Source organism: Nilaparvata lugens, chromosome 14 (genome assembly GCF_014356525.2).
Source record: "Nilaparvata lugens isolate BPH chromosome 14, ASM1435652v1, whole genome shotgun sequence".
In the NCBI taxonomy this organism is placed as follows: domain Eukaryota; kingdom Metazoa; phylum Arthropoda; class Insecta; order Hemiptera; family Delphacidae; genus Nilaparvata; species Nilaparvata lugens.
In genome coordinates, this window is record NC_052517.1 from 15,051,674 (window position 1) to 15,078,538 (window position 26,865).

At 36.1% G+C, this 26,865-nt stretch overlaps 2 protein-coding genes across 5 annotated transcripts in view; one reads left to right on the top strand and one right to left on the bottom strand.

Moving 5' to 3' along the window:
- The window catches only part of LOC111060672 (gastrula zinc finger protein XlCGF17.1-like), a 458,016-nt gene that overhangs the window by 339,843 nt on the left and 91,308 nt on the right, over nt 1-26,865 (top strand). The gene's annotated exons all lie outside the window — the stretch shown is intronic.
- The window catches only part of LOC111058490 (proline-rich protein HaeIII subfamily 1), a 176,017-nt gene that overhangs the window by 147,310 nt on the left and 1,842 nt on the right, over nt 1-26,865 (bottom strand). For 3 of the 4 annotated variants that reach the window (XR_005572887.1, XM_039440856.1, XM_039440854.1), the window contains exons 2-3: nt 7,158-7,206; nt 2,472-3,138 (exon numbers count right to left, since the gene is read on the bottom strand). Coding sequence is in view for 3 of the 4 variants with exons in the window: in XM_039440856.1 (XP_039296790.1) it covers nt 2,472-3,138; nt 7,158-7,199 (709 nt within the window). In the remaining variant the exon portion in view is untranslated. The remainder of the gene's footprint in view (nt 1-2,471; nt 3,139-7,157; nt 7,207-26,865) is intronic. The other variant, XM_039440857.1, reaches the window with a different exon arrangement.

Here is a 26,865-nt window from a genome sequence, read left to right on the forward strand (position 1 = left end):
GAGAATGTTTGAGGAAAATAGGAAATTTTTTTTGATAAGTTTAGGTAGATCGAAGGTAATCAGAGAATAAATAGGAAACTGTTTTATTAGTTATTGTTGATATGTAGTTTTGAAAAGTTGATGAGTAGTTTTGGCCTTGAGATGTTTAAACTAAATAATTAGATATTGTAGATTAAAGTTGAAACGATGATCAAATCATTGGGAATTTGTATAAAAATAAGTTGATTGAGATGAGGTTGTTAAGTCCCTTTATCAGTAATGTTTATTCTCGAAAAGGTGAATCAGTTTTATTATTGGAGATATTTTTTTAGGTGTGATTTTTGTGGTAGGCATGCGTAGCGATAGTGTAAAGATCCGTTGTGTTGGTGACGTTTCCTGTAGGCTGTGGGGATTTTTTTTTTGTTTAGTTGAGACTCAAGATTTAGAGGAGGACACGGGGATGTCCTGCCCATGTGTGTTGTTGTTGAATTTAGGTAATTGGCGCGAGTGTAGGTCCGTGTCTAGAGAGAACGGAGCACTGCCCGAAAGTTGTCATAAATGTGAGCTGCCATAAATCACATTCATCGCTATCCTGAGTGAAACAAAGTAATAGAGTCTTTGAGTTGGAGGAAATATAGGCTGGAGTTCCACAAAGCATTGTTCTGGGACCAGTTTTATTTATTTGCTTCATACAAGCGATCTTTCTGAGATGAATGAGGTAACAATTGCCACTTTAGCTGATGATACTGCAATATTAGCGGAAGGGGAAACAGGTGAAGAAGCGGCCAACAAACTGCAGAGCGCTTGAAACAGATTCAGTGAATGGACTAAAAAGTGAAAAAGTAGTAACAAAAGGAGGACTCTGGGACACAAGTGTCCTAGAGTCCTCCTTCACCTCAAGGTCACCCAAGTTGACCAAACCTAACCTCAAGGTCACCCAAGTCAACCAAACCTAACCTCAGGTCACCCAAAAAAAAAAAAAAAAAAGTTTGGTCAACTTGGGTGACCTTGAGGTGAAGGAGTACTACTTGAAAAAAACAGACTGAATGTGTTAAAATCAATCTCTATCAACTTCACAAACAAGAACATCTATAATTAAATTCAAATAATCTTGTATGGAATGCTGTACCACACAGTAACACTGCCAAATACCTTGGATTGACTCTAGTTGCCAAGTTGAAATGGAAAGAGCATATGGAGATTAACCTACCGGCAGTTGTCGATAAGAAGTAAAAAGTACAACAGTGTCAGTTTTTCTGCTGCATAAAACTATTGAATGGTCTGGTGTTAGTAGATGAGTCACCTATGCATTCCAAAACTTCCCCCCCCCCATCACTCCACTGAGTTGCAGTACCAACCGAGCACTGTGCATAAGATAAGACTGTATATGGGAATATAAACTAACCAATAACACAGAATTGATGGCTTTCCTTGATGTACCTTATTGGGGTATGAAATGGTAATCATCCAAATGTTCATAGGCGTAAAATAATCCAAGAAGGTGGAGAAAGTAATTGATATGTTTTGACAGTAAACAGAGTAAATAACATTTGGAAAATTGGATATTGTACAAAATACAACACGCGACTGCTCGTGTGAATGAGTAGGGCGCAATTACCGGAAGGTTAAAAGAATTTTGACCTTGGACCAAAGTATAGTAAAATGTATTGGCTATTGGGTAGACAATCTCATCTCTCACTAGACAACAAGATTTTCATTCATAGACTGATACTGGAACCCATCTGGACCTGCGGAATTCAGCTGAGGGGCTGCTCAGCTTAATAACAAACATCAATAAAATCCAAATCTTCAGAATAAAGTACTGCAGAATATGGTGAATGCTTCCTGGTTTTTGAGGAACAGTGACTTGCATCGAGATCTGCACATCCCGTACATTACCAGTGAGATAAGACAATTGACAGTCCATCATGAGTCACGTCCTGATCAGCATGACAACATAGAGGTCATTCAACTCCTAGACAACACTCAACTTACAAGAAGGTTGAAAAGAACAAAGCCCTTCAAGTTAGTGTTGTGAAAATTATGTACAGTATATGTGTATAAATGGAATAGGTTAATCAAAAACAAATTATTCAGTGTAATAATATTGAAAAACGGATCTGAAGGATTCATTGTAATACTTTAGAATTTTCAAATGTATTTTACTGTTTAAGAATTTGTTAGATTAAAATCAATGTTTATTCCAAGTGACTAGTTTTAATAAAAAAAAGTTATTCTGGAGCATAGCAAAAAGCCTACAAGAGGTTGACATTCTAGCTCTGGAGCTTTTGTGTCCCTTCTGTATATACCTACTTTATTGGAGTGAGTGTCCCAAGCACCACCCCAATCCCTTATACCATACTGGAATTCCAATCATGCAAATGGTGAATAGACCATCATTAACATATTCAGATACAGGTAAGTTCATGAAATTCATGAATGATAGGCTATGTTTCATTCTTCTACACAATATTCAATTTCATTGTACTCACCTACAATTGTGTTTGGAGGCATTGTAACTTCCCTTTGTCTTCGTTTTCGTGTTCGTGGTGAAGATTGTCGTTGTGGTGAAGGTTGTGGTGGAGCATGTTGTGGTGGTGAAGGCTGTCGTTGTGGTGAAGCCGGTTGTGGTGGTGAAGGCTGTCGTTGTGGTGAAGCCGGTTGTGGTGGTGAAGGCTGTTGTTGTGGTGAAGCCGGTTGTGGTGGTGAATTCCAAGGACGAGTATTGGGCGTGCCAGGCAGTGAATAGCCAGTGGAATATGTATAGGTTGGTGGTGATGGGTATCTAGATCCATAGAGTGGTGGTGAAGCCGGTTGTGGTGGTGAAGGCTGTCGTTGTGGTGAAGCCGGTTGTGGTGGTGAAGGCTGTTGTTGTGGTGAAGCCGGTTGTGGTGGTGAATTCCAAGGACGAGTATTGGGCGTGCCAGGCAGTGAATAGCCAGTGGAATATGTATAGGTTGGTGGTGATGGGTATCTAGATCCATAGAGATTTGCTGGTGGAGAATTGGGTGGAGATTGTCGTGATGATGAATGCTGTTGTGATGTTGAAGATTGCCCTGGTGATTGAGGAATCCAAAAAAATTGCCTTGGTGCATCATCATTAACACCCCAGAAGTTGGGTGGAGAATCTGGTGAAGGTGGCGGGTATCCTTCAATAACCTGCAATGAAGAAAATAGTACCAAATTGGTGGTTGATGTCTAGATGGCACCCCAGAATATCATCCACTTCCAAAAGTGGGGTTTGAGATGGTGGGTTGATGCTGACAACCTTACTAATTAAAGCTGTCATCATGAAATATGGGAAACATGGAGGGAAACTTCAAGGATGTTCAGAGTTATAGTTTCATATTTCTGTTATCCATTGTTGCATGATTTCTATTTGGGAAGTTCATTAAAGTTTGAATGATGTGCTTTTTGAATTCATTCAATTTTTCCTCATAGAGCCAGTTTGACTTCAGAGAGGGCTTTGGGACCGAGCTGGCTCTGAAAAAGTTCATTTCAGTAACTTGAAATAACATAAACAGGAAAGGTAAGAATAAAATTGCTGGAATGATCGGATGATCTTAGATAATGTCAAAGGCATCCAGCACTGTGGAGTATGAGATTCTGTTGCGAAAACTGGAGCTGGCAGGCGTGAGTGGCTTACCCTTGGCGTATCGTTTGTATCTGCATGTATGTTCTCATGTTATGAAGGTGAGCTCCAAAATGAGTTCCTTCAAGGAAATAACCTGTGATTAGTTTGTTTAAACCCCCGATTATAACCCCAATTTTGTTTCGATTCACATCAATAACCTCTACCATAGCCTACTATAGATAGAAGGCCGGAACATGTTCAATATGGCAACGTGTGGTTCAGGCCGAACATGCTTTATTTGATATGCATAGATTCATTACACCATTCGAAAAAATTTATTTTGTAGAATAATTTGTTTTATTGTACCGGTATATTGTGAAATCATTTGTATTTGCTCGTTGGGATAGTAAGTATTTGATTTATGTCAATAATGTGATTATAAACTCACACATAATGCTATAGTTGTGCCCAGGGCGAGATTTTGATATGCGCCCCCCCCCCCCACTGGAGGAGAACTTCCATTATGGGCTTCATCCTCTCCTTCATTAACATGCTATAGATTTTGTAAGCAGTGTTTAGCAAGCTGATTTCTCTATAGTTGTCACAGGAACTTCTTAGTCCAGTTAATAGACATAAAAAGTGTGCTTGCAATTATTTATATTGTAGTTATAATTTTTAAATATATTTTTTGGATACATGAGAGAAGACCGGAACAAATAGTCCAGAACCTCGTATTTTCAGCTCATTTTCCAGTTTTCAGATTTTTCAGCCAAATCCAGTGATCTGACAGAAAATTTTGCTCCAGCCATTGTTTTAGATTATAAAATGAGATCATTCCCAACTATCTATCTCCAATAAGTCAACCTGTATCCTGATCTTAGATTTTAGAGCACAAAAATATGCCCAGAGGGACTTTGAATTATACATTTAACTAATTGGTAAAAATCGGAAGATATTGTTGATAAAAATTAAAACTCATCAGAATCAATTTTGTCTTTAAATTTTACTCATTTTTGAAAAATCATAACTCAGTACTTATTGGAGATGGATATAGATAGTTGCGAATGATCTCATTTTATTCAGAATTTCATAATCTAAAACAAAGGCTGGAGCAAATTTTTACATCCGATTACTGGATTTGGCAGAAATAGCTGAAAACTGGAAAATGAACTGAAAATACGATTTTTTTGGGCCACTCTGTATCTAGCACAAGAAAATTTTGCATGAAGAAATTAGTTCTGGACTTTCCTCATGTATCCAAATGATATTATATTAAAAATTTGGTGAGCCGCACTCAAACAACTCTCCTTGTCGTTATGAAAATTGATCACCTTATGCTAGTGTTCTCACGCATCCCAAGTCTACTATTCAAATACATGAGACAGCTGGTGATAGGACAATAACGCTGGAGACACGAGGTCTGCTACTTCGTAGTGGATGATTTAATAGAACCAACAGTTGCCAACAGTTTGCAATTCAATAATCACATTTTCTCGAATTTCAAGCTTATTTTCAATTTTAGGTGTACATGTTACTGGACATTAATTGTAGATATTTCGATGCTCAATCTTTTCCACTTGGAATTTTTTGTTTGAATTGTATATGGAGGCTGATTATTGAGAATCTGAAATCAAACTTTGCGGAGCTCCTGAAATTTTTACAGATATAGGACTTGTTGCAGTTGATAGAGCTTATCAATGACTATTTCAGGTATGAATTTGATCAAAATCGTTGGAGCCGTTTTTGAGGAAATTGCGAAAAACCCTGTTTTTGACAACATTTTCAGCATTTTGCCGCATTCTTGGATTGCATTTGATCGAAATTGTTCGTGTCGGATCCTTATAGTCATTCACTGTCAAATCCAAATTTCAAGTCATTCCTTTAACTGGGAGATGAGATATCGTGTACACAGATGCACACACACTTATACACACACACACACACACACACACACAACACACACACACACACACACACACACACACACACACACACACACACACACACACACACACACACACACACACACCACCACACACACACCACACACACACACACACCACACACACACACACAACACACACACACACACACACACACACACACACACACACACACACACACACACACACACACACATACACACACACACACACACACACATCACCCAGCATTGGACAATGAAGCGACCAATGACGACTTGCAGGCTTCACTCAATGACTGGAAAAATATACACCTATGCTGTGCGTAGAGTGACTGTATTTACCAAAGTTTTTATTGTTTATGCCACAATTAACACCACACTTAAAAGTAATGAGTTATACATAGAAATGGATTGATAAGAAAATGGTTCAAGACCTTTAACGTGAAGGTGAAATAAAGGTACTTGAACCGAAAATGTTGGGGCGCTAATCATCATACGACCGCGGCGGACCCCTAGCCAAGGCGCCCGGGGCGACCGCCCCGGTCACCCCACCCTTTGGGCGGCCCTGAACTCACAAAGATATGTAAAGATAGATTAAACTATTGCTATTGGGAATCAACTCTGTGAATTTTTCTGTAGCCTATACTATTATGCCTAGATATAATTGAGTTAATGAACAAAGTTGAATGAATCATCATTATTCCAGCAATTTATTCTTTCAATAACCTATTAATTCATTATTGATATGAGTTTTCACTTCTCTTTATAAGGCTACTTTGAAATTATTGAAACATGATATAAATCTTCAAGTACCGTACTCTTTGTATTTTTTTCTTCCAAAACACGACTAGTTCCAACTCATCTGAAGCCATTTTTTATAAATAAAAAAAGATGAGTTGAAACAAGTTTTGTTTTAAAAGAAAAAAGAATAAAAAAGTGTAGGGTACTTGGTGATGTGTTTTAATATATATTGATAGATATTATTACAAACAAAAACTAAATGGTAGTAGAATATTATATTCCCTTTGATAGATATTATTGAACTATCGATTGTCATTACGGTGTATAGTTAGTTATAGATGCACACGAAGCGAATGCATTAAATTCAGAAGTTTCTTAAAAAGAAGACAACATTCGACTCTTATATTTTTATTTTATTTTACATTCAGAAGGTGCTATTCAATACTTCCATCTATTAATGAAATACATTTGATCATTAAAATTGCTTGTAGGATATACAGAAACAGAAAGTAAGTACAGTGAAATATATTGCCAAGCTAGGCATTGTACTTGAAACTCCTAGAACTAAAGTTAAAATTAGTCAGTTAATATTATATATTTTTCTACTATCATTGAATTGAATCTATCAGTATTGTTATTTGATAAAGGGCATAAAGCTGGTAGTTAATTGGGAGTCCACCCAAGTGAATTCAATTTGCTCGGCCTGAAGCTGAGCTTGACTGCGACGTTGCCAAGTTGTGCGCTCCAGCCTTTATCTAAAGTAATCCATGCTGTTCTACTCATGCCAATTCAAGGGGGAATTTACTACACAGATTGCATCATCCGGAAAGATAATGTTCAACGTTTGTTTTGGGGAATATATTATTATATTTGCACGTTCATAGAAGGATTGAAAAGCTCCAGACACACTCACTCTAATATAGCCAATTTTGTACTTACAATGAAGAGAATGTTGAGAGTTGCCAGGACAAGCATCATCATGTTGCCACTATAAAATAAATTGAAAACTTCAATGATACATTTTAGTAAAGAAAACATCAATCATCATATCTAGGCTACTTGGGAATCGGGAATTGATGGGTACCTACAAACATTTTTGTGGCTAAAACTCCAATTAGAACATAATCAAATTCCCAAATGTGAAATTTTGAGTAGTCCAGTCACGAGGTAGTGAAAAAGGGTCATTTGGGGAATAAGTTCTAAACACTATTTTTTCGTGCATTAATTGTAGACAGCTTAGTATTGTATTTATTTAGCATAAGTATTGGACAGCTTAAAAAAGGTCACCTTCTAGCACTGGAGCTTTTTACAGGGTGCCCCAAAGACCACAGATTTCCGGTTCCTTTTCCAGTTCATTGAGATTAACGCCAAATCGGGCCTTTGGATAGGAAACGTCACTTTCGTATTTTTTGCAGAAGAGATTGTCAGTTCATATCAAATTGTATAAATTATAAGTATTCAGGAGTAGCAGTTGACAATCATTTTCGTCAGGATATTCATATGAAAAATGTTTGTAATAAACTGAAACAGGTATTGGCCAAAATGTATAATAATATTATAACCCTCTTATATTGACAGAAAAACAAAACTCCAATGCAGAAAATGTCGCGTTGCATATTGTCTGGACTGCAGAGCTGATCTTTGCTGTGATTGTGAATAAAATTGAAAGAACTATAATCATGAGTATGTGATCAAGTGCAGAATTCTCTTTTACAGCAGAACTGAACATCTCCTAGTATTCTTCAATATATTATCAAACGATATCTGTATGGAAAAAGTGAAAAAATTATTTTTAATTTTTTTTCAATAATGTAGGAAGCATCTACATAACTAGTACTTTTTTGAAACTGTGAATTAAAATAATTAGTTTTACAATAATATACTATTATCTTTTTTATTTCTAACACAATTTCCTGCTTCTTTACAAATCTAGGTATTAGTTATAGCAGTTATTTACAACTGAAATTGATTCTAATTGTTGAAAAAAAATGTTTTGGGGTCTGAGAGACCCCATATGTCACCATGAGTGTTAAGATTAGGCCACCTCACCAGTTAAGGGTGATTAAAGATTCAGTAGGTACCCAATAAAGTAAAGAGGATGATGTATAAATAATAGCCTTTGGAGAGTCCGTTATGAGATATGGATTGCAAGGCTGGGGATTTACTAGCAATGTTTATCTTAGGAGAATATCTTCGGTTCAGAGGAAGATTCTATGTTTGGTCAGCAATTCTAAGGGAGATATTTCATATGAAAGCCTTTTGAATAGATGCAAGGTTTTGAATATAAAAGGAATATTTCTGTTCACTTTGATTTTAGAAAATTACTGTCAGTGAAAATATTTAGTTATGAAATTTAAACGATATGATTTAAGGAGTGAGAGGTATGTTGTACTATTTTACTTCGAATGATTTAGACAGAAACACCTTAATTTACAGTGTACCAGAAACATTCAATTACTATAATCGTGCTGAGTTTGTTAATATGCGCCTATTGAAAAGAGATTTAAAAATTTAGTTGAATAATTACACTTTATTAGATGTAGCATAATGAAATTTCTTACTCATGTATTGTATTGTTGTAATTATTCATTCCTTTCTATATTCTGTATGTAAGTTCAGGTGAACTATACATTATAACACTTTTGAGATTTACATGTTTTGTATATGGTACCTTGTCAAGCAGCCTCTTTGAGGTTCGCTTAAGGTAGCTTATTTATTCAATGAAAGTTTTTTTCTATCCTATTCTATCAATAATTGATAAATTAAAAATAATAATGCTGTATAATAATATTATAATTGACTAATATATATAACTTGTATTCAATTATTCAATATATCAGATATCAATAATGAAGTTTTGGTAAGGCAAACAAATAATTTGATCTTTGAATGAACTGGTATTCACTATAAATACCTACAGGGCTCAAATAAGCCAGGATTCATCTATATTCACAATAATGTAATAAAATAATTTGAATATGCTGAGGTTGTTAGACATATCTTATTATATTGAGCGAGCAATTTCTGTATATCTGTTTATATTTTTTTATCTGGTTATCTGGTTATTCATATTCAACGGATCTCGGAAACGGCTCTTACGATTTTCACGAAATTTGGAACATAGTACCTAGGTTTATGATATAAAAATTAGATTGCACTAGGCCTCATCCCTGGGAAAACTCACTGAAGAACATGAAAAGGATAACAATTATTCATTCTTGGAAAAACAGATGATAATTTCGTCGTCTGTTGAAACAGAAGATGCGTGTGTGGGAGAGAGACAGAATTTTATTTCCAGCTTTGTAATGAATCAGCGCTACATTTTAAGCGACTTGATTAAAATAATCTGATTTGTTGACATGACATGATAATCATTCTAAACTAGAGTATATCATAATTTAAAAAGTTATTAATTATTTGACAATTTTAAGAGATTAGTGAGTGTTATTTTGTTATTCAATTTGGTTTGTAAATAATCTAAATTCAAATTTTCTGTTTTTAAATGTTTGGACAGAAAATTGAACCTGAATTCTAGTGTATGGAACAAAAGCCTACTTTCTGGACTATTTATAGTGTATAAATCAAACTTTGGGGAAGAAACAGTTTTGGGCTGTGCCTGTTTAGTCCTTCCATAATCATTTTTAAGAATTGTGTTCTGTTTATGAATATAGTCTATAAATGAATAATGAGCGAAGCTCGGTGCCCTGATATTATTGATAACAGCTGCTATTTGAGCCATGCCTGCTATGAGATGCTTGTACTCTTAGGGCCGTTTGCACAGTGACAGTTTAAACCAAATTTCATTTTAAACTGGATTAAATCCGTATCAAGTCTAGTTTGTTATAATGTGTTCCATTTTGAGTTTGAGCCACCAGCTGATTAAATCGAGTTTAAGCTTTGACTTGAACGGCCCTTAAGTCAAACTTTTGTCTCAAGTCAAACATTAAGTCCTTAAGTCTTGCCCTTGTCAAACGGCCCTTAAGCGAGTTTAAACGGCTTTCAAAGTCAAGCATAAACTAGATTGACAATAGGCCTAATTATACATGTGAAAAGGTATGCTGATAATGTCAGACATATTAATAACAGCTGCTAACTGAGCTTGACTTGGGTTATGATATGGCTTAGTTTCCAAAACAAAATAAGATTCAACAAAAAGAAAACAAAAGACTACCGTATTGATTTTTCTTGAATTTATTTTAAAAGTATCTTGTAGTACTTCAGTACTGTAGCTTATGTATGTTTTGGTCAAAAATACAGACTTTGTGTATGACAATCGTTGTTTTAAGTACAATGGAGTGGTCGTAGTCGAGTGGATCAGATGCTGGCTTTTTTGATTCAGAGGCCCGGGTTCAAATTCCTGCCTAGGCTAGATTTAACTCGGGCCACTCCCGTGCTTCGGTTTGACTTGTTAAGTCGTCGATCCCGGCTGCCTAAAAAGCTGTCGTTGGGTCATGTCAGATGCCCTGAAATTGAGCAGTTGCGACCTGAACACTCTGACACCAGGCCTGAGCCAGAGCCAGGTCACTCGATATTATTATTAGTACAGAGGAGGATAAATTTCCCATTTTCGACTGGATACAACTCATAATAATTGATTTCGAAAAGCCTGGAAGAGCCGAAAAGAACGAGCTGTAGCCTAGTACAAGAAAATCTGATCATTGAGTCAGAAGTTATGAGTATTTGAAATTCTTATCGAGTGTCCAATTAGGCTTGCCTCTCTACTAGAAAATAAGTAATTCTAACGGATGAGTCTAATAGAACATAATGATCTTACAAGCCTATATTTATGTTCAAAATTTAAAATAGATGACATTGAAGATGATGATTTTTGACTGAGCGAAGAGAGGTCTAAGATTCAAGTCGACGATTTTGCATTTCTCTTTATGTTTATATGTTTAAATGTTTGTATGTTCCGCATTTATGGCAGAACGCAGCAATAGATTTTCGTTAAATTTGACAGGTATGTTCATTTTTGAATTTCGCGTCAACGTATATATATATATATATATATATATATATATATATATATATAAGGTTTTTTGAAATTTTGTAGTTTAAGGATAATATAAAAGGAAAAGGAGTCTCCTTCAAACGCCAATATTACCGTAGAAATCAGACTATAAAATTATTATTCATCATAAATCAGCTGTCGAGTTATCAATTGCATGCAATGACGCATGCAATTAATATCTCAATGTGAATTGGTAAAAAATCAGCTGACGTGTGGACTATTAATTGCATTCAATGAGGCATGCAATTGTTAACTCGAAATATCAACTCGGTAAGCTTTTAATGATAGTAGCATAGTTGTTTACAACAAATTATTTTCGAAATTGAAGTTGCTTTCCATGACAAAACACTATATAATAATTTTGTTGAAGTTCTGACACTGTTACTAGTAAATATTTGATAAAACACTTACTTTTTTGGAGTCTTCAGGAATGCATTCCACTCCTGAAGAAGAGCTTCATCAGCCTGACACCAGGGGCGCTTGCTCTTATGGGTTGGACTGTGTGGCCAAAATGCGGGAAAATATTACATTTGATTTGAAGTTAAGTTGATCATTTAATAAGTTGGATTTGTCATAGTGGAGGTGTTTGAAAATTTCGTATTGTTCTAGTGTGTTGAGTCTCTGGCTTTTTTGAAGAATGTGTAGGATTTCTATATCTGTATGTATGTTTTTGTGATTGTGTCCTGTGGTTATTAAATGTTCTGCATATGTGGATTCTGAATTTGAATTTACTGCTTTTATGTGCTCATTGTATCTTATTTTGAAGCTACGGCCGGTCTGTCCAATATAGAATTTTGGGCATGTATTGCATTTTAGTTTATAAATTCCTGTCTTTTCAAATTGTGAGCTGTCTATTTTTCATGTTTTTAGTTGGGTTTTCAAGTTGTTGTTGGTTCTAAATGCGGTTTTGTAGCCTGCTTTTTTGAATATGTTTGCTATGGATTGTGATTTTTGATTGAAATATGTTAGTGTGACATATTTGTTGGGATTTGTGGGTTTCTGTTCCTTGTTTTTCATTTTATGAAGAATTTTGTCTATTACATTGGATGAGTAGCCATTGTTTCGTGCCAGATATTTTATAGTGTTCAATTCTGTCTGGTAATCTTCTTTTGTAAGTGGAATGCTTATTAGTCTATGGATCATGGAGTTAAAGGCAGCAAGTTTGTGTTGTGGTGGATGATTTGATGTTTCATGTATGACTGTTTCTCTCATTGTGGGCTTTCTGAAAATACTAAATTTTGGTTTGTTGTCCTGTTTTAATATGGAGAGGTCCAGAAAGTTTAGGGCATTGTTGGTTTCATATTTTGCAGTGAAATGTATTTTTTTGGGTATTTTGTTCAATTCTGAGAGGAGTTGATCACATTGTCTGGTATTTCCTTTGTAGAGTAGTATTATGTCATCAACATTATCTTATCCAATAAATGATTTTTTCTGCATGTTTAAAGCAGTATTATATATTCGTCTCTGACAAATCCAACTTATTAAATGATCAACTTAACTTCAAATCAAATGTAATATTTTCCCACATTTTGGCCACACAGTCCAACCCATAAGAGCAAGCGCCCCTGGTGTCAGGCTGATGAAGCTCCTCTTCAGGAGTGAAATGCATTCCTCAAGACTCTAAAAAAAAGTAAGTGTTTTATCAAATATTTACTAGTAACACAGTGTCAGAACTTCAACAAAGAAATTATTCTCATTGTTGGTACAACAACCCAAACAGCCATTAGTTGTTTACACACCAATATCTCGCCGACACGACAGGACAGGACATAATTTACTCTGATTGATGGGATTAGAGGAGGCTGTGGTTTATAATTGTGCGAAGTCTGCTGTTCACAGAGCTACTAGTAGTCAGAGCTGAAAATCTGGGTTTTTTCGAAATACAGGAAACATTGCTATCAGTAGTACCTGGAAATCTATCTGAAATAGAATGGTCTACCTGGTTCTAAGGTAGATCACAAAATCTTGCCTGGAGGGATTTGAAATCATGAATCTAAATAGTTGAAATTGGAAGGATAGTCATTGGAAAAAGGTAATTTCTCCAAATCTATTTTCTTCCAAAAACTTGACTCAGCACTCAATGGAGTAAGAGAGCTCTGAATTATTCCATTTAATTAAATTCAAAACAAAGGCAGGAGTGATTTTTTTGTCTTATGGCTCGATACGGCGAAAATCTCAAAGAACTGAGAAAGGAACCAAAAATCCGTGGTTTTTGGAGCACTCTGTAGAAGCTCCAAGGCTATAAGGTCAACTTTCTGTATTTAGGCTGCCAAGGACTCCAAAATTATTGCTCATGAAACAAGTGTGTTCAGAGTTTTGTCATATCATTTTTTCTTCCCATCCTCCAAATTCATATTGTCACAAAGTGAATTTTTGTGACGGACGTAGAGCTGTCGTCTAGTGTATAATTTAGCGAATTTATTCTATTTTAGAATAAGGATAGGGTCGACTGCCAGATATATTTTGTTGGACTTGTAGTTGTGTATGTACATCATCACCATCTCCGTCAACCCCTATAAATCATCAGCAACAGATTCATCATAACCAGAAATTTCCAGATCTTGTTTACCACTCTGAGCGTTCTCGTATTTAGTATTGCAGCTGCAGCAGCAGCCGTATCATCAAAGCGATAGGCAACTCTACCGAGTTGAGTCGGTATCATTCTTCTTGTAATTTCTGGCGAGAAATATTGTTTACCGGCCTAATTTAGTGTAGTAATTAGTATCATTGTCATCATTAGCTGCACCCTTAACATCAGGAGCAGCTGAGTCAAACCCTGTCACATGACCAGTGGCGTGATCGTCTTTTCAGACTCCCATTGGTCGGCAATCTCTTTTCCCCCGGCCTCCTAATTTTCAGCGACCCGGTGCTGCTTCAGAGAAACCTGGGAGAGAGTCAGTTGTTTGGTGGTTGAGCGTGAGATCGGGTCGCGAATCCCCTCTCCTTACGACATTCCCGGTACTAGTTATTTCTAGGGGAATTATTCTATTTTGTGTTAATATAGAATATTGTAGGACGAGTTCCGGACAACTTGAAGTTAAAACTTCCTTGTGGGATTTTCTTTCTTGTCGGCTATTTTTCCTGAATTCGCATCCTTGGTTTTGAAACCTTCTAAAGGGTGTAAAGTATCGAATTTGGGTAGATAAAAATCCCTAACCGAAATAGTAATAGGTCTGAAAATAAAGTAACCGGCTAATATCGCCAAATAGATAATAACTAAGATTAGATAGCATCAGCTTGTTCTGGCTAAACGGTACAAAAACCTAAAAAGGATTTGAAGGAATTTGTTGCTAATAAATAGATTATTATATAAAATTTTTTGAAGATTGAGGTTAGGTACATGTATTCACGGATCGGTGACCTAGAGATCGATCAAATCGAGCAACGTAGAATCTGACCAAAACCCCTTGGCAGAGCTCTATTGCAATCAAACGGTATGCAATGTGAAAAAACACATGATCACGTGGCTAATTATTAGGTAGCATGAAATTAATATTAATGTATAGAATATTAGCTAGCATGTAGAGAGCATAACCAATAAACCAAATAAAAATAATTAAGTGTATTCAGGAAATAGGAGGTACCAGGCGCATGAATACCGAATAAAATTTGCATGCACCAATAGCAAAACGGCAGTTAATAGGCGGCAACTGTAGGCCAATTCAAAAATATTTCTATATATTTATATAAATGTATTGGATTTGTGTTAACACATTGTATAGTCTATGTTATCGATATGGCTCGAAGGCAAAGAAATTATTAATCGCACAACCTAAGTAATAATTTGATATTTTTTGTACGATCTATTTGAACCTAAATGGCGGAGGACTAAGATATTCAAATTTTATGTTAATTTGAAAGTCGGAAATAAGATTTGTAAAATTGAGAAAGGAGAACCAGCACTCGCCAGCCAAATGCCACCATAAGAGGACCCCAAATATTTTAGAGCATAGTACCTTGCTAATAATTTTGTAAAAGTTAAAGTTAAATCAAATTATTAAATTTCTTAAAGGACTTCGTGATGCTATTGTAAAGCAGAAGTCATTTTCAATTTCAAATAAATTTATAACCCCTTGGAAGAGACGATTCCGGCTACCATATTCCCGGACCACATGGAGTTGGATCGACATCGGCAGCTTACAAGAAGATTTTCGACACGTGAGTGATAAATATTGAATTAGTGATGGGCGCCCTAGTGCTTCGAATTAATCTAATAATCAAAGCTAGCTCGTTGAAAGGGTTTTTATTATAAATTAAGAAATCAATAAGAGTAAGACTTGCGCAAGTAAAATTAGTATTAAAGGTATTTTATTAAAAGAAAAAAGATAGATCAATACATTTCAGAAATTTCTATTGAATCAAAGAAGTATAAAATCTAGGCTATTAAAATACATTAATATGCTCTTCAATTTTTGCAATATAATTTGCGATAGTTTGTTATAGCTCTAATTCACTAGATGAATGGCTCTACCTATTCCGTCAGGTGCCGAATCTTGCACCCTGAGATAAAATATATATTCGATACAAAGAAATCTACTAAGTACTAGAGATTTTAATATATATATATATATATATATATATTTGGATTATTAGTGGCTAATTTATCAAGTTGATCTTAAAGAACCTATTTTTTAATTGAATTGTCCAAGTCAACAAGTATTAACAAGAGCATATCGCAGCTACATGCCAAAGGATGCATATGAATTTTAAGATAAAGGCACATGGTAATGATTCGTGCCATAAATCTAGAATATAAAGTTTAGCCTGTGATATTTTACTGATTTAAATTATTGTTCTATTTTTATATTATATTTTTTATCGCTCTTTATATATTTTTTGCCTCGATTTATTTTTTGCATTATTTGTTTAATATATGTATGAAACGTTTATGGTGTGCAATTTATTTTTTATTCCTCAACACTATAGTATAAGTATCATATTTATATATATTTATTTTTATTGAATTATAAGAGTTATAGGAGAAGCCCATACCTAGGCCTATCAAGATTTTTTTTTGAGACTGAATCCTATTAAAAAACCACGACCTAATTATATGATTATATCAAAATCTCATGCTTTACCAACTGATGCCAAGCAGGAGGCTAATCGTTATTTAAATATAAAGAATAACGTCAGAGAAACATGCCGTACCAACGTGGGACTGATGATGAGAGCCGAGCTCATTGAATAATTATTTGAAATTAAGTCAATAACCATATTGAAAATTATAGATAACTTATACGAGTATTGAGGAAAACTGGCAAAGTAAAATTTGTATTACTTTTTGGGGAATCAATAGCTTTAAATAAGAAGAATTATATGTTTTAAAGAAAATTTTATATTATTAGTACTGTAAAAAATACATGTTTATAGAGAGAGCTATCATATTTTATGGGCCTAAACTGCTAGTCAGAAATCAATGAATAGTATTATTATATTATAAGAGCTTAAGTAATAAATAGGTTACCTGGCTTGTAATGTCCATAGGCCTATCCTCATTTGTGTCCTTATTAATGCCTTGTTGGCCAAAACTTTCACTTTTTTAACAAACACTTGACACTTAATCCATTTTTAAAATATGAGTCTCTTTTCGTCCACGCAAAGTAAGGTAGCAGACACACTGCAGACGGCGATAGTAGCGGAGATCGACGCTGAGGGGGGCGCGATGGAGTCCAATGCCCAGATCTCTTCAATCACCGCCAAGAATCCTGTGAACAGTAATAAACCGTTAAATGTCTCCCAAGAAGCAATAAGAAGGGTTATAGTAGAGGGGATGATCAAGTCATTTTCTAATAGTTTAGAAAAAACAATGACCATGGTAATGAAGGACTTGAAGGAGGAAATGAAGGAAATGCGGGAATCATTGAAGGATACATCGGTAAGAACGGGTAAGGAAACTGCGGACACAATACCAGCATCTACCGCTGAAAATCAAGAACAAATTACAACCGATTTAACAGCAAAAATGGATACTGTCACTTGTGAGTTGAACAAAAGAATAGATAACCTACCAGCACAAAACACTTCGCAAATTCATGAAATAGCTCACCCAAATTCTGATATAAATCAAAACATAGTACAACTTAATTCATTGGAGACAGCCATTGGAGAACAGCAATTATTTTCATCTGAATTAAATGCCGAAGTAGTAGATAATGGAACAGAAGCTTCTAGTCATTGGAAACAGGCCCAAGAGAAGTTAGTACAACTTGAAAGTCAAATACATCAATTTCCGCACGAGAATATAGAGCCTACTCCCATAGCAACGTTTGATTCACTACACAGTTTCAATGAATTAGGCCGTTTTGACAATACAGACCGCTATCTCCAACCTAAAGAATTTATAGATCAGATAAAACTAGTTCAATCATTAACACCCACCTCTTGGAATTTTTGGCGTCTTCGTTTGACTAGTTTATTGATTGGCGAACCCCTGATGTTCTTTCGGAGTAGAGCCCATGAATTTACATCATTGGATGAGTTTGTAGCTGTCTTCCTGGAACAGTATTGGAGAAGAAGTAAACAGTTGGACGTGCTAGCGGACATTATATCATGCGATTTCAACCCTAACTTAGACGGTGCATGTACCACTTTCGTCACTGCCCTACAGTTTAAAAATTCTCAATTGAGCGAGCCCATTAATGAATCGGCATTAGCAAGTATTATTTTAAAGAAGCTACCGTATCAAGTTAGAATGGCACTCGCCACACAACCCATTACTGATTGCAAACAGCTGATAAATCATTTATATGGCATACAGTCTGTGATGGCAATATCAAACCACCGTTCAGACCAGAGATACGCACAAAATCAACATAACTCAAAATTTAATCAGTATAACAGCCAAAATTATGAACCGGTATCATATGATCGCTACCGATCCGCCCCTCAATTTGAACGCCGCTATGAGCACAGGCAAAATGGTAACTGGAATAATGAAAAATTTCAAAATCGCACAACCAACCACTATGCCCAGCAGAGCAACCGTAAGAATCACTATGATGGCCGTGATCGATTAAACTCAAATAATAATCACACTCAGAACAATTACACCAGAAATTACAAACCGCCACCTCAACAAGTAAGCACAAATTATACCTTAGCGCATGCAATAGGATTGAATCAACAGAAAACCCGGAACCCAGCACCCAACGACCCGCCACCAGATATACAGAAAACTACAACTAATAAACCAGGACTATATGATACCCCCGATATAACACCGACAAGCTCCAATGAAACAAACAAAGAAAATCAAGATATTTCAACATCATACACCACCTTTAGAAATGATTTACCGAAAATAGTATTAGAAGAACCGAAGCCAATACAAGACAGCCTACCACAAAAAACCGCCGCCAAACATGCAATTAAAGCCAGCCGCAAACATCAACCCCTCTTGAGCCTTATATTCCCCGCCGACAATCCATCACCGCAGGAAGAGCAGCCCGCATATCCAGAGACCGCCACCATACTACCTGTTTTGACCGCCACCATGCACCCGCGCACAGAATCCATGCACCCGCACCAATGGACACCACCAAAGGAGACAAAGGACCCCAAAATTTTTGACCAAGAGGCTGACACCAGGGAGGATGGCATCCAGGACAAGAGGAGCGACCACCGCAAGGCCCGGAGACGGAGGCGCCCGAGGACACTCGACCGGCATCAAGAACGAGAGGACGGCATTCGGGAGAAGAAGATGCATCACAAGGCCCGGAGGCGGAAGAAGCGATGAAGGAGGAACCACGCGCGCGCATACCGGCCGCATGCACGCTTCAAACGCCCGAAGAAGACACCGGACCGAATCCAGGAGACCGACGTCATGCATCCGCGGCACATACGTTTTAAAGGCTATGATCAGCGATGTGACCGGCAAAATGGACATAATAAATGGGATAAAAACGGAGCTACTAAAAGGACTACTACGGATTCATGCATGGGCAACAACGAAATGGACTACTTATTGAGAATGATGAAGGATAAACGGTGTTTGAGAAGATTAGAGGAATTAAAAAATAATATAAATAAAATGGAAGTACCTGGCTATATGATTAGAGGTTATACTATTAAGGAGATAATAAATGTTCTGATATATTATATACTATTTGTTATAATGGCTGTGATATTAATAAAAGAGTGTGTTGTAGATATGATGGAAAATATTGTATTGTATTTGATAGAGGTCTAAAGGAGATGCAGCAGATATGTCTGCGAACTGTGATAGAAGTATGAGAGTATAATTTATAAATAAAGTATAGTATATATCGATGTATTGAAGGGTGGGTTTTCATTAAAAACATTGTGATTCTCAAATATTTTGAATTCAAACCCAGGGGCGCGTGTAAAGTATCGAATTTGGGTAGATAAAAATCCCTAACCGAAATAGTAATAGGTCTGAAAATAAAGTAACCGGCTAATATCGCCAAATAGATAATAACTAAGATTAGATAGCATCAGCTTGTTCTGGCTAAACGGTACAAAAACCTAAAAAGGATTTGAAGGAATTTGTTGCTAATAAATAGATTATTATATAAAATATTTTGAAGATTGAGGTTAGGTACATGTATTCACGGATCGGTGACCTAGAGATCGATCAAATCGAGCAACGTAGAATCTGACCAAAACCCCTTGGCAGAGCTCTATTGCAATCAAACGGTATGCAATGTGAAAAAACACATGATCACGTGGCTAATTATTAGGTAGCATGAAATTAATATTAATGTATAGAATATTAGCTAGCATGTAGAGAGCATAACCAATAAACCAAATAAAAATAATTAAGTGTATTCAGGAAATAGGAGGTACCAGGCGCATGAATACCGAATAAAATTTGCATGCACCAATAGCAAAACGGCAGTTAAGAGGCGGCAACTGTAGGCCAATTCAAAAATATTTCTATATATTTATATAAATGTATTGGATTTGTGTTAACACATTGTATAGTCTATGTTATCGATATGGCTCGAAGGCAAAGAAATTATTAATCGCACAACCTAAGTAATAATTTGATATTTTTTGTACGATCTATTTGAACCTAAATGGCGGAGGACTAAGATATTCAAATTTTATGTTAATTTGAAAGTCGGAAATAAGATTTGTAAAATTGAGAAAGGAGAACCAGCACTCGCCAGCCAAATGCCACCATAAGAGGACCCCAAATATTTTAGAGCGTAGTACCTTGCTAATAATTTTGTAAAAGTTAAAGTTAAATCAAATTATTAAATTTCTTAAAGGACTTCGTGATGCTATTGTAAAGCAGAAGTCATTTTCAATTTCAAATAAATTTATAACCCCTTGGAAGAGACGATTCCGGCTACCATATTCCCGGACCACATGGAGTTGGATCGACATCGGCGGCTTACAAGAAGATTTTCGACACGTGAGTGATAAATATTGAATTAGTGATGGGCGCCCTAGTGCTTCGAATTAATCTAATAATCAAAGCTAGCTCGTCGAAAGGGTTTTTATTATAAATTAAGAAATCAATAAGAGTAAGACTTGCGCAAGTAAAATTAGTATTAAAGGTATTTTATTAAAAGAAAAAAGATAGATCAATACATTTCAGAAATTTCTATTGAATCAAAGAAGTATAAAATCTAGGCTATTAAAATACATTAATATGCTCTTCAATTTTTGCAATATAATTTGCGATAGTTTGTTATAGCTCTAATTCACTAGATGAATGGCTCTACCTATTCCGTCAGGTGCCGAATCTTGCACCCTGAGATAAAATATATATTCGATACAAAGAAATCTACTAAGTACTAGAGATTTTAATATATATATATATATATATATATATATATATATTATATATATATATATTTGGATTATTAGTGGCTAATTTATCAAGTTGATCTTAAAGAACCTATTTTTTAATTGAATTGTCCAAGTCAACAAGTATTAACAAGAGCATATCGCAGCTACATGCCAAAGGATGCATATGAATTTTAAGATAAAGGCACATGGTAATGATTCGTGCCATAAATCTAGAATATAAAGTTTAGCCTGTGATATTTTACTGATTTAAATTATTGTTCTATTTTTATATTATATTTTTTATCGCTCTTTATATATTTTTTGCCTTGATTTATTTTTTGCATTATTTGTTTAATATATGTATGAAACGTTTATGGTGTGCAATTTATTTTTTATTCCTCAACACTATAGTATAGGTATCATATTTATATATATTTATTTTTATTGAATTATAAGAGTTATAGGAGAAGCCCATACCTAGGTCTATCAAGATTTTTTTTTGAGACTGAATCCTATTAAAAAACCACGACCTAATTATATGATTATATCAAAATCTCATGCTTTACCGACTGATGCCAAGCAGGAGGCTAATCGTTATTTAAATATAAAGAATAACGTCAGAAGGGATCTCAAGTTTGTGCTACAAATAGTTGAGTGGGAAATTTAGCTAGGCTCTTATAGCAGATTATTTTTGAGTGCTTAATTTGTAAGTCTCGACTCTGTCGCTTCATGACGTTTAAGTAAGTGCAGGAATTTGTTCGCTATTCTCCATATTTGGTTCTGCAGTGATTCAGGTAACTGTATGTTAGGACTGGTCACTTGTGTGCATTTCCTCTTCTGTAATAAGGTAATCTCAGTTTTAAGGGGTGTAATTTCTTTATTTGATTTTCATATCATTAGGTGGCCCTGTATTTTAACTTATTTAGCAAATTCAGACTTGCTGTAATTCCAAGTAGGAAAAGCCCAATCCTTTTCCTAGAGAACTCAGGTGCAGCTTGAGTTCGTCCTTGTCAAAGTTTCTAGACTGCGACGTCCTTTCTCTTACTTTCTCTGCACTTTCCCTATTCTAAAATCCTTCCAGCTCTCAGGTACAGCTTGAGGACTTCCTCGCCGAAGTTTCTAGACTGCGGCATCCTTTCTCTTACTTTCTCTTCACTTTCCCTATTCTAAAATCCTTCCTGCTCTCAGGTACAGCTTGAGAGCGTCCTTGTCGAAGTTCCCAGACTGCGACGCTTCCTGCTCTCAGGTAAAGCTTGAGAACGTCCTTGTTGAAGTCACAGACTGCAACGCTTCCTGCTCTTAGGAACAGCTTGAGAACGTCCTGGTCGAAGTCCCCAGACTGCGACGTCCTTTCTCTTTCTCTCTCAACTCTCCCTATTCTAAAATCCTTCTTGCTCTCAGGTACAGCTTGAGAACGTCCTTGTTGAAGTCACAGACTGCAACGCTCCCTGCTCTCAGGTACAGCTTGAGAACGTCCTTGTTGAAGTTCCCAGACTGCGACGCTCCCTGCTCTCAGGTACAGCTTGAGCACGTCCTTGTTGAAGTCACAGACTGCAACGCTTCCTGCTCTCAGGTACAGCTTGAGAACGTCCTTGTCGAAGTTCCCAGACTGCGACGCTTCCTGCTCTCAGGTGCAGCTTGAGAACGTCCTTGTCGAAGTCCCCAGACTGCGACGTCCTTTCTCTGTCTCTCTCAACTTTCCCTATTCTAAAATCCTTCTAGCTCTCAGGTACAGCTTGAGGACTCCCTTGCCAAAGTTCCTGGACTGCGGCATCCTCTCTCTTTCTTTCTCTTAATTTTTCCTACCCTGTTTAGCGTGAGATCTCAGTTCCAGACTAGAGATCGTTCCCGTCGCGGCCCTCAGACCAGCGAGAGGTGTAGGAAACCTTGTGTAGAGCAGGATCTCAGTCACAGATTAGAGATCGACCCAGTCGCGGTCCTCAGACCAGCGAGAAGCTTAGGAGAATCCTTGTAAACCTTTCTCCATCCTCTCATAATAGTCGACATACTGACTATTAATTTGAAAGCGTTTTGGACAATTGAGAGTGATTCCCATACCCTTAAGGGCAGTCAAAGATTGGCCCTTAATAACCGGCGCGCAGTCATCCGATTAGCGCGGAAATCCTGTTTAGCAGTTTCAGAATTGCTGAAAATCCTTTCGCAGCTGCAGGCTCGCGATTCAGAAATCTGACACCCAAAACCTCATCCTCTAAAATTTAATTATCATAAAATTGAAATACATATACTATCTTTAGCTAGCTGGTTCAGCTTGCTGAGAACTATATCGCAATTTGCAGATTGCGAGTTATTGAACAAAACCCCATTAGTTACAGGGAGGAACAATCCTATTGACCAATCTCCATTCACCACGCCCGATAAAATATTCCCTATACCTCAAACTCGGTATAACATTTCCTGTACCTTATACCACTTATGCCTCTCCAATCATATTAATCTAATACCGGGTGTGCAGGTTCAGTCTGCACACCAACAGCCCACAGTCACAAATTGCAAAAACCTTAATAAAATTCCATATCATTCCTTTTTGGACTCCATCCTGAATTCCTCCACCTACAACCTTTATTCCGGGCTTGCAGGTACAGCTTTGCTCGCCATCAACTCGCAGTTGGGTCAGATTGCGTACTACCTTTACAAATATAATTATTTGTGGGGATCTGATATCCGGATCCGTATCCTTGGTTAAGGTTACCTCAATTTTCCCTAACACCCAACCTGAATTCCAAGAGCCGAGGGCTGAATCGGCCAGCAACGGCACGGGCACACACTCTTCCCTTCAAGTTAAATACCTCCCGCCAAAGACAGAGGGTGAAGAATCAGGATAGGGGGAGAAGTGTAGGTCCGTTATCTCCACCAGTCAGTACAGTCACCGACCCCGACCCATACCCGGCTGTAGCTAGTCTGCATCGTAGCAATACTTCACAATAATTATTGGGAAACCTAGAGAGTGGAATAGGGCATCCCAATAATATTTATTTTTGCTCCATCCAATTCAACCCATATTATAATGTAACCACCCTAGACGGGGGGGGGGGGTTGTGGGCGATATGGGGTTGAGGAGAGATCTCTAAGGGCCGTTTTTTGTGCTTGGGATTTAGCTCAGTTCTAGACTTTAATCAGCTGGTGTCAGAAAATTGGCTCTTCAAAACGGGGCATAGCTGTAGTCAGAGTCAAAGTCATGTTAAAATTAAATTTTGAACAAAATACACAAAATAAAATAAAGTGAAAATAGTGTTAAGTTTCAGCTATTTCAAATTATCTAGGAATGTTTTAATCCGTCAAGGAAAAACATTTCCGATTATAGAAATGAGAGAATAAAGATTGTAACAATATTCATTGTTCTAATTATGAATGATGAATATTATGCGAATTGTCATGAGAAGTTAGTCTTTTATGAAAATTTATTTTGCTGCATTGCTTTTCTGCGTTGTGTAGTGTGTCGACTTTGTTAGTGTGTGCGTAGAAGGCACATTACTAAGAAAATCATCGATTTTCCTGGAGCATCAGCCTGGTTCATAACCCTATAAGGCGGGGAATTTGTGTCCGATTGATTATCAATCATGCCTCATTTGGTTAGGAATTTGGAAAATAGCTGTCACTTGGTGGGAGAATGTATTTTACTTGTAGTTGTACATTCTATTGACATTCTATGTGCATTCTATTGTCAGAAATTCTGATGCACATTACTAAGAAAATCATCGATTTTCCTGGAGCATCAGCCTGGTTCATAACCCTATAAGGCGGGGAATTTGTGTCCGATTGATTATCAATCATGCCTCATTTGGTTAGGAATTTGGAAAATAGCTGTCACTTGGTGGGAGAATGTATTTTACTTGTAGTTGTACATTCTATTGACATTCTATGTGCATTCTATTGTCAGAAATTCTGATGAATATTTTCGAGAAAATTCTAATTGCCAATCACAGTTAACTTTGGTTAAGTTGCTATAGATGAGAATCGAGTATGGCCAATCACACAGCTGTCCTCGACAAGGCAAGTGTGCAGTGGCTTTATTCAGCAGCGTCTGTCATTGTTATAGGCAGTACAACTACTCAATGTAGTCTCCTTATTTTTGTGTGTTAATCATGGCTTTATGCCTGCTTTAGGCTTGATAGAATTTAACTCTGGAACCTTCTGTTCCAGTAGCATATATTCTAGTTTTTTCGCTTTAGTATATGCTTTGAGAGGGTATCAACATTTATTGTTGCCTTATGATGGAGATTAACCTCCAATCACCACTACTGATGTACATCATAGACTATAATCCAATCAAGGAAATTATTATCGATGAAAGCTTCCATCAAAGTATTTATTGTAATATTAGTTAAGTAATTGAGAATAGTCCTTCTGATTCTCTTGTAATTGGAGATGGTAATTGTAATTCAAGCTGATGAGTGATGGAAGAAAATGAATGGTATGCTTTGTAAAAATGTAGAATACCTATTAGAAGGAATGAAGATATTTTTTTTGTTTTGGTTTGTATTATTTGTGAAGAGGAAGCTATTATTATTTATAATAATAGATATGTCAAGATATCTGCCAATTTGTTGTGAGATTCTCAGAAACTGTGTTTCCTGATGTTTGTAGTATATTATGATGAATTCTATTAGTATTTTGTGATATATCTATATATATATATATATTTATTTGTTTTGATGATTGTGATGAAGAGCTTTCTCGATTCTTAAGAAAACACCTATCATGTAATTTATCAAATGAACATTCTGAATAGTTTTTTTTTTTATTGATATGGAAGTTATGTTGTTATTGAAGTATGATATAGATGGAGTTAAGTTAATTTGCTTATCCTAGTTTTTTTTTTATTCAAACAGCAGTGAATGTACGGGTCCATGAATGTCTTTGAACCGCTGAGATGCCTCTGAACTGATGGTAGTCCTGGAAGCCAAGCCTTAGCTTGGGGTTTGCGGTCCCTGTCCCATCCGGACTTATAGAGCTTAAACACAGAGCTTAAATTCAAATTGACTGAACAGCTTTGAGGTAACAACTTTTTTCCAAATTAAAGAAACGTCCCAGGAATTCCAGATGTGGCAGAATGGGTTTCAGTGACTATAGACTTTCAAGTGGGGGGGGGAACGTAAGGAGTCAAATCAATTGAAACTTTGGACTTGGGGATTACTAATTTTTAATTTTGTTTGAATAATAGATTTTCGGTTGCATCTTTACATTGAAATATGTGGCCATACTTTCTGTGTAAGGATCCAGCTGGGAATTTTAGTTTCCATTTAAATATATTCCATAATCTACTAAATACTATATTCTACTAAATACTACTAGAGTTGAACTAGTATATAAAATGTTTAAAGGCCCATTATTGATTGATGTTTTTTTTCATTGATATTTTCATCTTAAAGTTGTCAAGAATCGATTGAAGTTTCAAGGACCCTAGCCTTTTTTCTAAATTTTGTTTTGATGTCACATATTTTTGAATAATCTTCCTATGCAAAATTTTCGTGATACAACCCTTCAAGAATATTTGTCTTTGCAGTTTTTTCTATATCTGGGACTATTAATATTTAAGTTTCACTAAGTGTTTTTTAAACTTTATTTTTTTTCTGTCTTCTGAATATGTATTGTTATTGATTGTATTATTAACTTTTGAGAAATATGAATGATAACTTCACATTCTTCTTTCTCAAATAAGAGTCCTTAAAGCTTCTCATGATTCAATCTTGACCTTTTACAAAGTGAGGCAAAGTAAAGCTGATAAAATCCTAATTCAGATTTTTATGATGTAACTTAATTTTCTTGTTTTGTCACGGTAACTGTTGAATTCTGCTAAGGGCGACAATATACCTGATATCCTCTCTCTATTTCGTTGTCTCTTTTGTCATTCCA